The sequence below is a fragment of the Stigmatopora nigra genome, chromosome 13 (genome assembly GCF_051989575.1).
Source record: "Stigmatopora nigra isolate UIUO_SnigA chromosome 13, RoL_Snig_1.1, whole genome shotgun sequence".
NCBI classification, from domain to species: domain Eukaryota; kingdom Metazoa; phylum Chordata; class Actinopteri; order Syngnathiformes; family Syngnathidae; genus Stigmatopora; species Stigmatopora nigra.
The window spans coordinates 8,695,402-8,710,840 of NC_135520.1; the positions used below are offsets into that span (position 1 = coordinate 8,695,402).

At 37.1% G+C, this 15,439-nt stretch overlaps 2 protein-coding genes and 1 long non-coding RNA gene across 3 annotated transcripts; 1 reads left to right on the top strand and 2 right to left on the bottom strand.

Moving 5' to 3' along the window:
* Positions 1 to 1,794: 1,794 nt before the first annotated feature.
* LOC144206724 (uncharacterized) lies at positions 1,795 to 15,007 on the top strand. Its single transcript, XR_013328416.1, has 4 exons — positions 1,795 to 1,948; positions 4,168 to 4,290; positions 13,543 to 13,655; positions 14,412 to 15,007. It is a non-coding gene; the product is annotated as an uncharacterized LOC144206724 (long non-coding RNA).
* Positions 2,171 to 3,989, bottom strand: bdkrb1 (bradykinin receptor B1). The gene is made up of 2 exons (XM_077731513.1): positions 3,936 to 3,989; positions 2,171 to 3,668 (listed from the first exon to the last, which is right to left on the bottom strand). Exons 1-2 carry the CDS (start codon positions 3,987 to 3,989, stop codon positions 2,595 to 2,597), a joined length of 1,128 nt encoding a protein of 375 aa, XP_077587639.1. The 3' UTR covers positions 2,171 to 2,594.
* Positions 4,809 to 8,571, bottom strand: bdkrb2 (bradykinin receptor B2). The gene is made up of 2 exons (XM_077731410.1): positions 8,437 to 8,571; positions 4,809 to 6,620 (listed from the first exon to the last, which is right to left on the bottom strand). The coding sequence occupies exons 1-2, from the start codon at positions 8,454 to 8,456 to the stop codon at positions 5,585 to 5,587; spliced, it is 1,056 nt and encodes a 351-aa protein (XP_077587536.1). The 5' UTR covers positions 8,457 to 8,571; the 3' UTR covers positions 4,809 to 5,584.
* Positions 15,008 to 15,439: the final 432 nt, after the last annotated feature.

Consider the following 15,439-nt stretch of genomic DNA (forward strand, 5'->3'; position numbering starts at 1 on the left):
TATATATATATATATATATATATATATATATATATATATATATATATATATATATATATATATATATATATATATATATATATATATATATATATATATATATATATATATATATATATATATATATATATATATATATATATATATATATATATATATATATATATATATATATATATATATATATATATATATATATATATATATATATATATATATATATATATATATATATATTCTTTTTTAAATTACTGTAGATCCACCTTTTCTCCATTTATCATTATGTAATTAGCGTGATGCACTCTTGCATTTGTCACGTGCATTCAAATGTGTGCAGCCAGCTGGCAGCACAACAAAACAAATGAATCAAGGCAAGTGAGACGACTATAAATTGTACATGTGTGTGTTTGTGTGTTCCTCCAAGGTGGAGGTGACCCTTCCTTCCCGTTGATACATCCTACCCATCGTCCTTACCACAATTGCTTCACAAGGTAAAGATAGTGTACTCACTGGACTGGTCGCCAGTCAATCTATCAATTTTACAACCCTTATTGCAAAAGACTGAGCAATCCCTAAAATATTATTTATCAGAAAGTAGATCAACTCTTACTGTCCACATTGATTGAGTCTTTTTGTCGTTTTTTTTTATTTTACTTTGACACAATAGTGCCTTTCATCAGCTGTTTTCCAAAAATAATGATACTATTATTAGTTGGAATTATGTAATTTTATTCCAGGCACGACTGCTGCTATTTTTGCCCATCTGTTTACTTTTGAGCCCTTGTTTTTGCCCATCTGCGTCACCTTAAAAAGAGCTGAATTTCCATAAAGGGATCATGATTACCTGGGCAGATAACACGTAATTTATTGTGATCCTACCTTATTTCTATCATCATGATATCAGTCAAGGACAGAGGAAAGAGGGAAAGAATTTAACACTGAGACTGGTGGGGCTACTGGCTTATGCTGATGCAGGGGCTTTTACTCTTACTGAGGTGAAGCACATTAAGTTAAATGGATGGATGGATGGATGGATGGGTGAAAAAAAGGCGGAGGATGGTGGAGGGAGGTGAGGGGGCAAGAGCTCACATGGCCCGGCACATGTTCCTCACCGGGCCTTTTTTTCTCCACTATAAAGTGTCACTCGACGAGGGAATAGATCATGTTTCATTCCATTTCGGTATTAAAAACAAACGAGGCAGAGGGCTACATGCATGCTTTTTTTTTTTTTTTATAGATTCATACTTTACTAAGTGTTTGTCATAAAAAAAAAATCATCATTCCAATTTTATTTCAGAATCAGATTGTTGCAAAAACATCATCATTTAAGAGAAAAGTTCTTACATAATTTGAACATATTTTTAAGAAACAAGAAAAATAATCTCAATTGAAAATACCAATAAAGTACAAATATGTATAGTATGCATATCTTTTTACAATATGTACAGTAGGTTGTCAAACTGCAAACTTAATACTAAAATGTAATGGGTTGCAAAAGGATTTTTCCTGCACGCTCGTTTTCGTGCAATTGTCATTAACATCATCCTAATAATTTAATTGATATTTTATGATATATTATTATATTCCCCAAATGAATATCATGCCAATAAGACATGACAAGTTACTTTGCAACCATATTTAGTTTTAATCTTGACTTACAACTCAAACTAACAAAAACGAAAACATTCAGCAACACAATAACACATATAATGCGAATATACAATGTATTTCAATCTACATTTTTTTTAAGAAAGGGCAAAGAAGCCCTTCTTAAAGATGTCCGCTAGATGGCACTACTTGACACGTTCATCAACCTGCCTACTGACGGGCGCACATACAAACAAGGTGCCGTTGAAGTTGTTGTGCTGAATGAAAAAGAAATCTAAAAAGAGATCGATATTTTTGCAACTTGTGATGTTACGTTGCAAAAATATACACAGAAACGGAGGTAAGTCGTGTTTATACGCACAGAAAACATTTGCTGCAGCTAGAATTATGATCGTTTGACAGGACGGGGTTTTCTTTTTAAATTCGTATTCTTGATCATTCTAATTCATTTTTTATATTATATTATTGTTCATTTCTAATGTTGTAGCCCGTTAATCGATGCAATCGGGATAACGATCCGTGTTTTTGTAGTATTTCTTAAACTCAAATGGGAAATGTTTGTTTCCAACGTGGGGACGGATCGATTGCATTTCACATTAATTCGATCAAATAACATCACGGATATTTCAATTGTGCAATAAAAGATCCCTAAAAGCCATCACATAAAAGCAATAGCATAAAATAGACTGCGATCAAGGACATAAAGTTAACGTTATCGCCATGTCAGTTTGGATCTAATACTCGATGACAATACCTGCAACTTTATCCGGTTTTATGAATATCAATACCCCTACATGCAAAATAGGCAATGCAACTTGCTAGTTATCCCTTGGTATTGCTTAATCTTACCTTAAGACAGCACGTATAGTATGTCTCATTTTTAATTTTGCAGATATTCAACTGCTACTGACGCCATACTGTCTAAAACACGCTGTGACAAGTGATAAACCATTAAAATACCATTGAAATATAACATTTCCATCATCCTAAATGACAACAGGCTTTATCTGCTCAGATCTATGAACATAAGTAGAAACAACAGAGCGCTGATAGATTGTCATATCTGATCCTCTGCGATTACCCACAACCCTCCGTCGAATGCCACTAACTTTTTTCCTGAAGTATTGCCCAGAAAGAACGTAAAGAACAGGATTGAGGGCACTGTTGAGGATGCCGAGATAGGCCGAAACCTGTGCCCCGATATCCAGCGTGTGGGACCACGCTTTGGTGTCCAGCATGTGGATATCGTAGAGTGTGTCAAGCAAAGTGAAGACCTGGAATGGTCCCCAGCATAGGATGAACAGCAAAGTGACGGCAGACAACAGAACAGATGTCTTAGTGTCGTGAATATCTTGATGACCTACTGTCTCCTTCCTCCGTCTCAAAACCTTGATAATAGAACCACTGCTGATAAGGATCGCCAAAGTAGGAATGACGAAGCCCATGACATTCAGTAAAATCTGGTTGGCTAACTTCCAAGAACTACCATGGCTGTAGTCCAACATGCAAGCAGTCAACTGTACTTCGTCAAAGTACTTCACTTTTCTGTGCAGCATGGTTGGTGTGCTTAACGAAATCCCAAAAATCCAGAGGATCACGCAAGTGGCTTTTGCGTACCGTGTTCGTCGCAGTCCTCTCGCCTTCATGGTCATCACGATGGCCAGATAGCGATCTACGCTGATCATGACTAGGGTGTAGACGCTAGTGTAGAGGTTCACCGTCATAATGCCGTTGACCATCTTGCACAAGGCGTCACCGTACAGCCAATTGAAGCCGTTGAGGATGTTGCCGGCCCAGAAGGGGACGCCGCAAAGGAGGGCGAAGTCGGCTAAAGCCAGGTTGCTTAGGTAGATCTCGGCCACTGTCATGCGGTCCTTTTGAGCCAGGAATACACACAGCACGAAGGCGTTCAAGGCTAGACCCAGTACAGAAACTGTGATGATGTATGGTGGGACAATGGTGATGACAGCCACCATTTGTAAGGACTGGAGATCCTCTGATAAGCTGCTGTTGTCAGACCAAAGAGCTGTCACAGCCTGAAGAGTCACTGGCTTCATCGTCTTAATGAAACAAAACGTTTGAAATTGTAGAATATTTCTGTAATATCTGTAAAAATGAAGTGCAAGACGACTTTTTTTGTAGGAAGAATTTTCAGCATTAGCTTTTTCAGCATCACATGGTTAGATTTGTCAATTTTTGATTTATATATAGATGCTGACTCGGTTTCCTCTTCTCGATCACATGATTTCCATAAATACTCTTAGTCTATAAACAAATAATTGTGTAAAGTTCTTACCATTGTGATCAAGCAGCTCAAATGAGTTCACACTGCGACTGGAAGTGTTGAAACGAAGCACCAAATTTTGTATATACAGCAGCATTCTTGCACTCCCTCCGATAGATCAGCTTGTTTATGAATAGTCCCCAAGTTGCTGCTTGAATAACAGCACAGCCCTAAATGGAAAAATGTTTCTAGTACAGTAAATATACTCTATTTATCACTGTTTAGTGAGTTATTTGACAAAAAAAGGAACTAATTTTTTTATATGGATTTTACAGATGACATAGTTAGAACTGCAATCATCTCAAGGCCTGACTACAAATCCTGAGTTGGTGGATTCCCCCCGTGCTGCAAAGTTGATGCAAATGTGCATTAAGCTGTCCAAGGGTACCATTGGAAATGTAAGTAAAGTATGAGTGACATCTTGTGGTTAGGATGCGGCTAACACCTTCTCATGTTTTAAAAAATCCCCTTAAACTAGTTGCTGACAAGTGATAAATGCCTTAATCTGCCTTTGGCATCTATAAATGTTGTTTTTTTTTGGGTCAAAATACAGCAGTGTACACGACAAACCGAAAATATGACAGTGCATCATTAGAATTAACATAATACTTTTATATTTATGTAATATTTTATCAAAATGATTTTCTTGAATTTTTACTGTGCTTACAAATAAGAAATTTATAAGTTCAGGGCTCACTTTTAAGGCTTTAAAACAAATTTATCAAATTACCCAAAACATTTCATTTCCTCTTTTATTGGAGGTAAAAAATAAAAATCCAAATGATCCATTTAACAAGATCGTTTTTAAAAAAAAATGATCTTCATATTAATAAATGACAAAGCCATCCTAATGATTAATATAATCAGATAGTGTTTAATAGTATTCTGATATGAACAAATAACCGAGAACTAAATATATTATTTCACACAAACAACAATTGTAATTGTACAGTATTATGCAAGATAACCAATGTGCCATTGTGAAAGACAAAAACAAATATACATGTGGCAAACCCAAATGTTTGCCATATATTCCACTTTGAGGTCATTTTTTTTTTTATAATACTCCAGAGGTAGTCCACAGCTTTGTGGTTTTAAGGCTGACTGCCTTTTTGGTATACCATGCATTTTATTTTTGGGAGCGTCTCCACACCCTCCTACAGACCTCTGAGTCACCGAGTGGGCTGCGCTGAGTGCGGTATCGTGAGGCAAGAAAAAAAGCAGCATGATGCTGCATCACCACTGGAAACATGGTCAGTGGACAGTGAGTCATATATTCTCGTCTGCCTTAAAGTTTAAATGCATTCTCACAAAGGCATCACTGACATTTCAAATTGAAATGATTGCCAACATTGCCTATTATATTCCAATACCTGACTTTAAATAACAATAGGTAGTCATTAGCAATGTTATACTTCGAGTCCATGCCATCTAAAAATCTAGACTTTTTAACTTTCACTTTCTGAAATGGACAAAAAAATGTTAAAGAGTTTCTATTGGATTTCAACATGGAGTTAGCAGAGAAAAGTGAGTTATATAATGATATTTTTGGCCTCTATGTACAGTGCTTGGGGCCCAGCAAGGGTATTTTCATGAAAATCCATCTGGGCTGAGATGACAATGTATTTAGAAGATATCACCTGGGTGAGCTAAATTTGTCTCCCGCAAGATTAGTTTTTCCCCCCAATTATTTCATGTTAACGTCCTCAGTGTCGCAGAAGTGTTAGAACGCGTAGAGAATGTTGTTACAGTACTCAAAGGCCACTGCTTGCACACTTCCTGAGCTTTTTTACGGAAGTTTTTACCAACTATGACGTACAAAATGGGATTGATGATACTGTTAAGGAAAGCCAAGTAGGAAAAGAGTTGGTCACAAATATCTACAAACGCTCCTAGGTGACACCCTCTAATCACATCGGCCTTTAACAGCATATCTAGTATTGTGGTGCAGTGGAATGGTATCCAACAGAAAAGAAAGGTACCCAAAACCACCAAAACCAGCGTAGTGGCCTTCTGTTCACTCTTCTCAGCGTTAAATCTTGCTACAGAACGTTTCCTCAAGGATTGGATAATTTTGATAGTGCAGAATGAGATGATAATCATCGGGATGATGAAAGAAAAGAAAATTAACATCACATCGCAGAGCAACATTATTGTGCGACTTGGAAAATCAAGAGCGCAGGCGTGTATGTCATAATCCGGGAAATACATAACTGCCCTAAAGACCAGGGTCGGGGCACTAAGGAGCAAACCGAACCCCCAGACTAGAAGACAGCTCACTTTGGCGTACTTTGGTCGACGCATCCGACCGTGCGACATAGGGTGAACCAGCGCCACGTAGCGATCTATGCTCACTAAAACCAAGAAGTAGATGCTACAGTAAGCGTTCATTTTGATGCCCGCGTTGACCATTTTGCACATGGCCACACCGAAAGGCCATTTAAAATCATTGGCAATGTTGATGGCCCAAAAGGGAAGACATGACACTAGGACGAGGTCGGCGACCGCCAGGTTGCTCAAGTAAATCTCCGCCACTGTGCACGCTTTCTTGTGAAGGCAAAAGACCAGCAGAACGAAGGCGTTCAACACCACACCCAGCACGGTGATGACCGCCATGTAGATGGGTTGGCTACTGGTGAGTGCGTTCCAAACGTCTGGATCCAGGCAGCTCTTTTCAGGCGTGTGGTTATGGTTTCCAGGTGTAACTGTGTCGTTCAGTGCTGGCGTGCTGCAGGAAAACCAAAAAAAAAATGCAAAAAAATGTAAAAGAAAATACAATTTTAAATTCCATTTATAAACCACTTGTCATAATGTATGCATATTATAGATAAATAATCTTTAACCCAGAAACTTTTTCCCCAAATTTTACTTCTTTTAACCATATCATAATACTCCTAAAATGTCAATTTGAACTGTTTAGGCTGCAAAAATGGATGTGCCCCCTTTCCATTAATGATTCAGATGAGTGTTTATTTGAATAAAAAAATACTTCATGGTTACTTACCTTTTGATAGGCAAATCTCAAATTTATGATCTTAGATTTCACTCAGTTTTGTAGTACAAAGCAAATACATTACTTGGGGAATTCTACTCAAATATGAAATATTTTTACAATCTTAGAAAGCGCTCTAAAAGTAGGAGGAGGCCCAATAAATTTTGAGTTACTGTGGAATGGCTCAAAAACGATTAACTTCTGTTACTTACACAACCGTGACTCTATTGACTCCCCAACATTCCACCAAACCACTCCTAACAGTTCTCATCTGTTCTACAATCAATCAATGACCCTCTTTGGGTTTGTAAAACATATCTAGATAGTTTTGAAACCTTATCATGGCAAAAAAAGGATATAATTGGAAATAATCTATATGAATATTCTCTCTTAACTTTGAGTCTATTGAATAAACTATAATATTATGCCTTAATTCTTATCATAATTTTGACATTAATTCATTGGCTGCCATAGACGCTCAATCTACTTCACTGGGAGAAATTGCCCACAGTCATAGTGGACGATACATCTATGGCACTGAAACATTATCACTTAATGTCAATGTAGGTGCCATATCCATATTTCTTTCTCTGTTAACTCTAAAAAAATGGTTCGCATTTAGTCCCTGCTAAAGGGTTTCTAATGCATGACATAGGCTGCAGGACATCAATTACAGTATTACAATGAGGTTCATGTTGTGTATGGACTGCATTATCGTGCATTTGACCAATGGATAAACCATATACACTCTTCCTCCACGTTCAATTAGTACCAATATGAGCTCTGGTCTGCCGACTGTTATTCCCTTGATGGGTTTTAAACTGTTCATATCAAATTATGAGATATCATGCAGCTCGTCCGGCAATGTGTTTGACTCAAGGCCATTAAGCTGACTTTGATAGGGCAAGAACAGTCTCATCATGTAGACACGCATATTTTCAATACATACAAAGGTGAAATAAAACACACACACTTTCAATGCACACACAGAGAGAAGCTCACTTGATTTTTTTTTATTAATAAATTCATCTGACATAAAACACACTTTGGGATTTGTAAGCACATCTAAAATGAAACGCGTATTTGATTAAATGTCTGAATTGTCTTATGTACATGTATAGGGCATGTTATACGTACATGATGTGCTCTGCATTTGAAATATGCACTTTTGAGTGTATATTAATTTGTATATAAAGTAATCTACTATATTAATAACAACAACTTAATCATCATTTTCGGCAAAAAAATGTCATTTCCTTCTAGATCATGTATGTTTATATATATTAATGCACCAGTCATTATTAGTGGACTCATACCACACGCAGACTATTTTTTCATTCTTACAAATGCTGGAATGATATTTAAATACATTACTAAAAAATATATATATACTATTTTGTTCAGAGAATCTTGTGAGGTAACAAGTTCACTCATTTAGCTTCTGAATTCATTTTTGCTACTGTTTGAAAAATATTCTAGTTTTGACTTTTGGAAAATGCATATGCTAGAGTCCCGCAATAAGTGTGGAGGATTGCAATCTGAGAGCATTTACCTTGTAGTCAGAATATCCATTTTCTCTTGCGTAAAGTCAGTCCAGATGTAAAGCGTGCAGATGCTTGCCCTCCTTCCTGCACTCTCCAAGGAGCTTCCTTCTTCTCCCTTTCCTTCTCCGCCCTGTCTGCCTGTGATTTGCTCTTTTCAAGGAAACTGGGGCTAAAGTGATGTCAGCCAAAAACCAATTACTTCAACTCTGTTTTTCCTGTTTCACCCCCTCACTAGAACATGTCATGTCTGCATTTTTGATATCTTACTGTGCACATGTCAACAACTTTGACTTTTTGATCGCATAAAAGTAAGTGTTTGCTGTCATAAACAGTTTCTTTACAATTTGTAACCTCAGCCCATAAGTATTTATAGGCTTATACTATTTATATATAATATTTTTTAAAATTGATTTTTTTGGGGGGCGGGGGGAATCAATTGAAATTGATGAAAAATGAAAACTTTATTCTTGTAACTGTACAATTTTATGTTCAATACAACGCTGAAATCAGAAACTACCACGAAAACTACTTGAAGACCCATATATTTGTAAATGGATAATAATGAAAGGTTTTTTTACAGATGATATTGTGGTTTCTTCCCATCATCATCATTAAGCATGAGTGAAGTCATTACTTCCATGCTTTTAGCACTTTTGAGTTTAGCATGAATTTCCAATGACAGCAATTTGTGAAAAGCCAAGTGGTCATACTGTAGCTTATTAGGGCTAATGTACAATATACATACATGCTCCCATAGGGGAGTTGTGAATATAACATTGGTGAGGTTTTTCAAGTACTCGATAATGTACCAAAACCCATCACCTCATAAGAAATGTGGTCATAAACCAAAAGAGAAGCTCCAGAATGTTGGCGTCAGAGTTGATAACAAAAAACTTAGAAGACTGATGTGTATATATTTTGAGAATTTATCTACTCAATTTAATTTTGATCCAACTAGGAATAATCTAACCATGTAAATAGCTTTTGCCAAATTGAGAACCAAACAAGAGCAACTTTAAGACTTTGTAGAAACAATCGATCAAAGCAATCTTCAAATCATAAAAATTTTTGGTCTGTTTTTACTAAAGTTTACTAATTGCGATGTAGTTGATTGCATTTTTGTACTTTAAAAAGTTTTCTTGTCACTGTTCTGCTCCACTTCAAGCCACCATAAGGTAAAATGCGTACATATTGTAGTCATTTATTGTGACAACGTGAAAATCCCCTGACTAATTAAGGAAGTGACAGCAGTGTTATGTCTTGTTGGTGTGCAATGTCGCATGACCACACGTGGCTAAGAAATTGCCAAGGCTTGTACTTCTCTTCCAAAACATATGCTTCCCCTTTTCCAAGTGAACTCTGTTAACGTGCTTCGCAGGCCCCGGCCTGGATTATTCGGAGCCGCTCCCTTCCTTGCGGCTTGTTTCATAACTCTCGCTTTTCGAGACGGAGGGGACGTGCCCCGACTGTTTTTGGAGCTGTCTTTTGTCGAGTAGACACAGCTCATGCCAACCTCTGGCTTTGACTCCAAAACATACAGCGTTGATGTGGTAGTGTGAGATGTCGCTAATTGCAGTCATGGAGACGCTTTGAGTGAGGCTCACTCAGATGCTGTGGGAGTGGGCAGAATTACAAGGACCACCCGCTCATGTTATATTTCAAGCACTTGGCAAAAATATAAATGAAATGAAATACGGAACGAGGGGTTTCCATACAACCAATTGGATAGGCTAGTTGTCGCCATTTGGGTACTTTCCTCTAGTTGGGTCTCAATGTCTGCGGGATCGTTAAAGCACATACTGAAACATAAAACTTGGGCTTGGATGATAAATAAATGTCTGCATGTGCAGATATATCTGGCCGAGGGCCTTCATGTTTCATATTTTTTTATAATAAGAAAAAAGAAACCAAGTATAATAAGGCTATTTTTTTATTTTAAAAATGTACAGTCAGGCTTTTATTTGTTCAGAAAATGACTGTGTAGCACGGCATTAATAAAATGAGGCCATGTATAGTAACGGTTTTATTTGTTTGAAAAAAAAAAGACTGTTTAGTAAGGGTTTCAATTGTTTGAGATAAAGACTATGTATGGGAAGGCTATTTTTCCTTAAAAACATGAATAGTAAGACTTTAATTTTGTAAGTACGGCTATTTTTCTTTAAAAAAAAAACATGAACAATAGTAAGGATCTAATAATGATGATAATAATAATAATGTTTATTTTGGGGGAAAAATACCATTATAGTAAAGCTAATTTTCCTTCATTAAAAAAATAGAAGTGGTTTCTTGGGTCGATTGTTAAGTGTCGTCTTAGTTTTATTTTGCCTAAACTGCGCAAATACAAATTCTAATGAAATCAGGTTTCATGATATATTTGTGTCCACTCATATCCAGTAGGGAGCAGTGTGGGATAAAAGGATTGCTTCTCATTACATTTCAATCTGTGTTCATCTTTTAATATATCTTTCTATATGTCATTATATCCTTGGCTGTCTTTGAAAGATCACCATTCATGTTAAAGTGATTGGACGTCATGTCATTGACAGGCAATTCGTTTTTTCTGGATAAAATGTAATATCAAACCCTTATCGGAGCGGCTTATCTTCACAAGGATCGTGGGGGTACTGGAATTAACCCAGCCAACAAAGGGTTGTAGATAGGGACCACCATGAATACATTGCCAGCCAATCACAGGAAAATATTAATTTCCATTCATTCATTTTCCATGCCAATTATCCTCACGAGGGTAGCGGGGGTGCTGGAGCCTATCCCAGATAACCACCAGCAATAAGATGGGTACACTCTGAATTAGTTTCTTTGCCAAATGCAGTGCACAATGAGACCAATAACCAACCATTCATGCACATACTCTTCCAATAAGGACATTTTAGTAAATAGTAATTTTTTTCAGGGGTAGTGTGCCTAGGTAGCTGGTTGTGCATGCCCCGGTCAAACCGCAGAAAGAGACTTAAACATCAGTTTTCTGCATCTTTTGTCCTGTTGCGGGTAATGCGGAGTGACAGCCGACATCGTCGGTGTCAGACGTCTGACTGCCCACCGACTGATTCGATGACTTTTGACAACATGGCCGTACTCGCAGTGAGCGCGCCACTGAGTATCTCTTGATGGGACTCCCCGCTGCCGTCACTGTGGTCATTGGAGCATTCCTTTGATTCATAAAGACAAGTGCACAGTCCAAAAAAAAATACTGGATGCGGTGACATTTTACTGCTTCTGAAAGTGAAGTTGTTGTGGATGATACAAGGCAATTCAAAATTTTTAGAAATGTTGTTGTGTTGTATTTTTTTAAAGGTTTGAAGTCACATGATTAAAAAAAACATTAATTCAGTCATTGTGATGCCTATTGATTAATTGTTAAATTGAATCTGATTGCTTATCTTCAATGAGGAGCTTAACCTTTTCTTATGTAGCAGTAAATTCTATTTTTAGTTCTATGGTTGTCATCAACTGACCTCCAAAATTAAGGTTTTTCCTTCATTCTGTTGTACATTTTCTTTTTGCTTGCATTGACCTTCCTGAGTGCCTTTTCAATTTGTTTTTTGTGTGAGGTTTGGCTCGCGTCTGCCAGCAACTGATGAGCGACTCCAGTCAGTCTGGTTGGCGACAGGCTACATGTTGCGCATGCTGAATGATACCTCATTACGTCTTATTGAGCTCAGAGTCATTACCATTAACTGGCTTGCACACATTGCTGCATGGCGTGGTTCCTGGTTTTGAAGATGAATGATATCGTCGTAATGACACTAGAGCAGATGCGTTTGCAGTTCATTTCTGATCTAGTCCTTTTTTTTTACACTACATTTGATAGCACAATCTTGGAGATAATTTGAGTTCCAAACTTTTCACATATGTACGTCTGCCAGAAGAGTCATAGTTGGGTTTCATTACCATTTTTAATGTCTGTAGGCGGCTTTATGCAAAAGCAGTAAAAGGTCAGGATTGTCGACATGAATATTCTATTTAAGGTCAGTTTTGACATTTTTACCACACTTCAAAAAATCTTTCAAATGGAAACTTTTCACATAATGAACTCATTGTGTTAGTGTTTAATCAGTGAATTTGGATTGATGTCTTCTATATGGAAATGTAAAGTCTGAAAAGGTTAATAGGATTTTTAGTATGTTTTTTCTTAACTATACACTACTTTTTTTTTACAAAAAAAACACCCATGTTTCCATGTCTAATCTTCCATCAAATTCCCTCTTGCTCTAATCAATCTAAAGTAGCCCCCCCCCCTCTCAGAAGATAATTAGCTGTATTGACATTGATCACTTATAAGCCTCCATAAGAGCGAATCACTGTTTACGTGTCCAAACAACAACAAAAAAAGCCGAAACAAACACAGATGAATTTCAGAAATGTCAGCCAAGAGCCAAGAACAAGCTACCCAAATCCATTCCCGTGTCTGTTGCCATGGTAGCAGATGACCTCAAATCCTTTTCTCGCCAGGCTCTTCTTCCCACAAATGTTATCAAGAACAAATCCCTCTGTTCATTTTGAGGCAGGGGTGGGGGGTGGGGGGGCTGCCATTGGTCCAATGATTACATCAGTTTATAGCACTGCCATGTTTGTGTGCCCCAGTGGTCCCGGCCATCAAGGAGATGCCTGTAATTACGGTGTAAAAATGACGCTTCGCTCCTTTTGGGACTTCAACGTTTTTAAATGGAAGCCGGATATACGAGCGCTCGTACGTGAGGTCTTTTTCCTTCAATAGTAAAAAAAAAAAAAAAAAAAAAACGTTTAATCAATACAAGATGAGGTTATTGAACCGGCATCCCATTGGGGGCACTGTGGCACTGTCACCGACCTGACGCCAAGACAAAAAAAATACTTAAGTGTTGTAGACCTTTTCGCCATGACATCTGAAGATGGCTTTAGCCTTCTTCTTGCCTATTGTAGTTGGAGTGTGGAAAGTGCCATTTGGAAAGAAAGGTTTAGGTGAGGTAAATGGTTTCCAGGGGAGACGGAACAGGGGCTGTATTTCAACATTTAATGGATATGTCAATTAAAAAATGTAAATGTGGACATTTGGACATAATTAACAGAATCATTGAGGGACTGACTGAATTTCCTGTTCTGTTTCTTTGGTGCAGATGTGTTCTTTCGATGGTGAAATGGATCAAAGACCACATCATTAGAGAGACCAAGAAGGTGGAAATTGGCCTGCAGAACAAGTTCCGATGTTTCCTTGACTGGCGGAGTTTAGGTAAGAGCACATATAAATAAGCAAATGTATTTAAAACATCATTGCTGCTAACAAGGTCTCTCTTAGAAGAAGTATTTTACTGCTTTCTTTTTGTACAAAAAGGAAAGAAAGCGATTAAAATAGGATGTTCCAGTTGTCTTGAAATTGACAGTTTGACAGGCGGCGAATAAAAGCAGCTTGGCAGACATTAGCAGAGCAACAAAGCCCGAACCCAGCCACCCTGTCATGTTTTACCAGATAGAGATACAAACCGCTTAATTTCTCATGCAGAAATATCTTTAAAATATAGTTAACATAAACATAATTCAGTTCAGTTGATTTCTGGTACAAATAGGCAGGAAAAAATACTTTTTTTCAATTTAAAAAATGAATATTACAACATGTTTAAATAAATAAAAAGTTACACTTTTAGGCTATATTTCAAATGAATAAAACTAAAATGATAAATTAACATGCAAAAAACATTATAATGATGTTTAAAATTAAGTTTTTTAATGGAATAGTGAATTGTTTTGAATTTTCTGCAGAAAGCACTGGTTATAGTGACTTTTTTTTTTTTTTTACAATTTTTCTTCTTTTGCTTCAAGCAGCTTATCATATACTTGCAGGAAAAGCCAGAAAACTTTGGATTTATCCCCATTGAGTAGTCTTAGTCTTGTTAGCCGCTATGGATTTGCCACCTGAGACTCTAATAACCTGTCATGCATTAGCATACATTAACACTCACAAGACCCTGCGATTATCTGTTTAATCTAGCTCTGCCTTCAAGAACTCTCATCTTTTCCAGTCAACTAACAGCAGTAAACAACCTTCATGGCTTCCATCAAGAAGGGAAAGAAAAGGCCCTGCGGCGATAGTGAGGGAGTGCTGATCGAATCAAATCGACGTACTAGTGTAGGGGGCAGGTTAGTAAAAGGCAAGTATAGCAAGCAAGGCTCATTCAGTCTGCAAGTCTGTGTATCTGTGGACAAGTGCGTTTACAAATGTGATCTGTAAATCTTTGAGACTTTGTTCCTCTTCCTCAAGGGGGAACAGGGATTCGGGCTTTCAGTGGGTGACTCATTGTCTTTGTGGTGAGGATTTAACAACACTGGGTGCAGTCGGTGTGTAACGAACAGTTATCTCTGCACGGATTGTTTCTTCGGGGGACAAGGTTTTACAGATAACCTTGTTTTAGAAAGGAAAAACGAAGCAACTAGCGACTCTCCTTTTATAGCCAGCAACAAGGAACCTCTATGGTCATATATAAAAAATAAAAAAGCGAGTCACATAGCTGAGAAACTGAGAAATCACTTACTTTTTTTTTTAATAGTACACAAGATAATGTTACATTGCTAACTGTTGAAAATATTCTGTAACTCTTCCATCCTTAAAAAATAAACAAAAAGATAAAATAAAAATAGTATTACAGATTTACCTGTGTGAAAATGTCTGGCATCCAAGTTTTACAGTGGGTCTTCTAAAAAAAATTATATCCTTTTTGGTCAGAGATGGAGAAAAACAGTATTACTGCATTGATTTGGAATGCACATGTTTTTACAAACAAAGTATTGTGCCGGTGGTTTACAACACTATCTAAATTATACTATACATAACCATTTGGCTGAAAAGGAGTATTTAGCAAATACACTCGTGACTAGGTTGCTGATTCAGTCACCATTGTAACAGTGTAAGCTATTGTATAATCATATCATCCTATCTTGAGGTGAGGAAAACCAAATAGGTTACATACGTATCTCAAAAGACATCGTCACTTCAAGTTCACTTTGCAAAAATGACAACCC

Bases quoted from the DNA above. Each gene is read 5' to 3' on its own strand.
- bdkrb1 (XM_077731513.1), bottom strand. From the start codon at position 3,989: ATGCTGCTGTATATACAAAATTTGGTGCTTCGTTTCAACACTTCCAGT. The intron at 3,669-3,935 runs GTGAACTCATTT...TGTTTCATTAAG, and splicing joins TCAACACTTCCAGTCGCAGT to ACGATGAAGCCAGTGACTCT.
- bdkrb2 (XM_077731410.1), bottom strand. From the start codon at position 8,456: ATGGATATTCTGACTACAAG. The intron at 6,621-8,436 runs GTAAATGCTCTC...GTTTTCCTGCAG, and splicing joins ATGGATATTCTGACTACAAG to CACGCCAGCACTGAACGACA.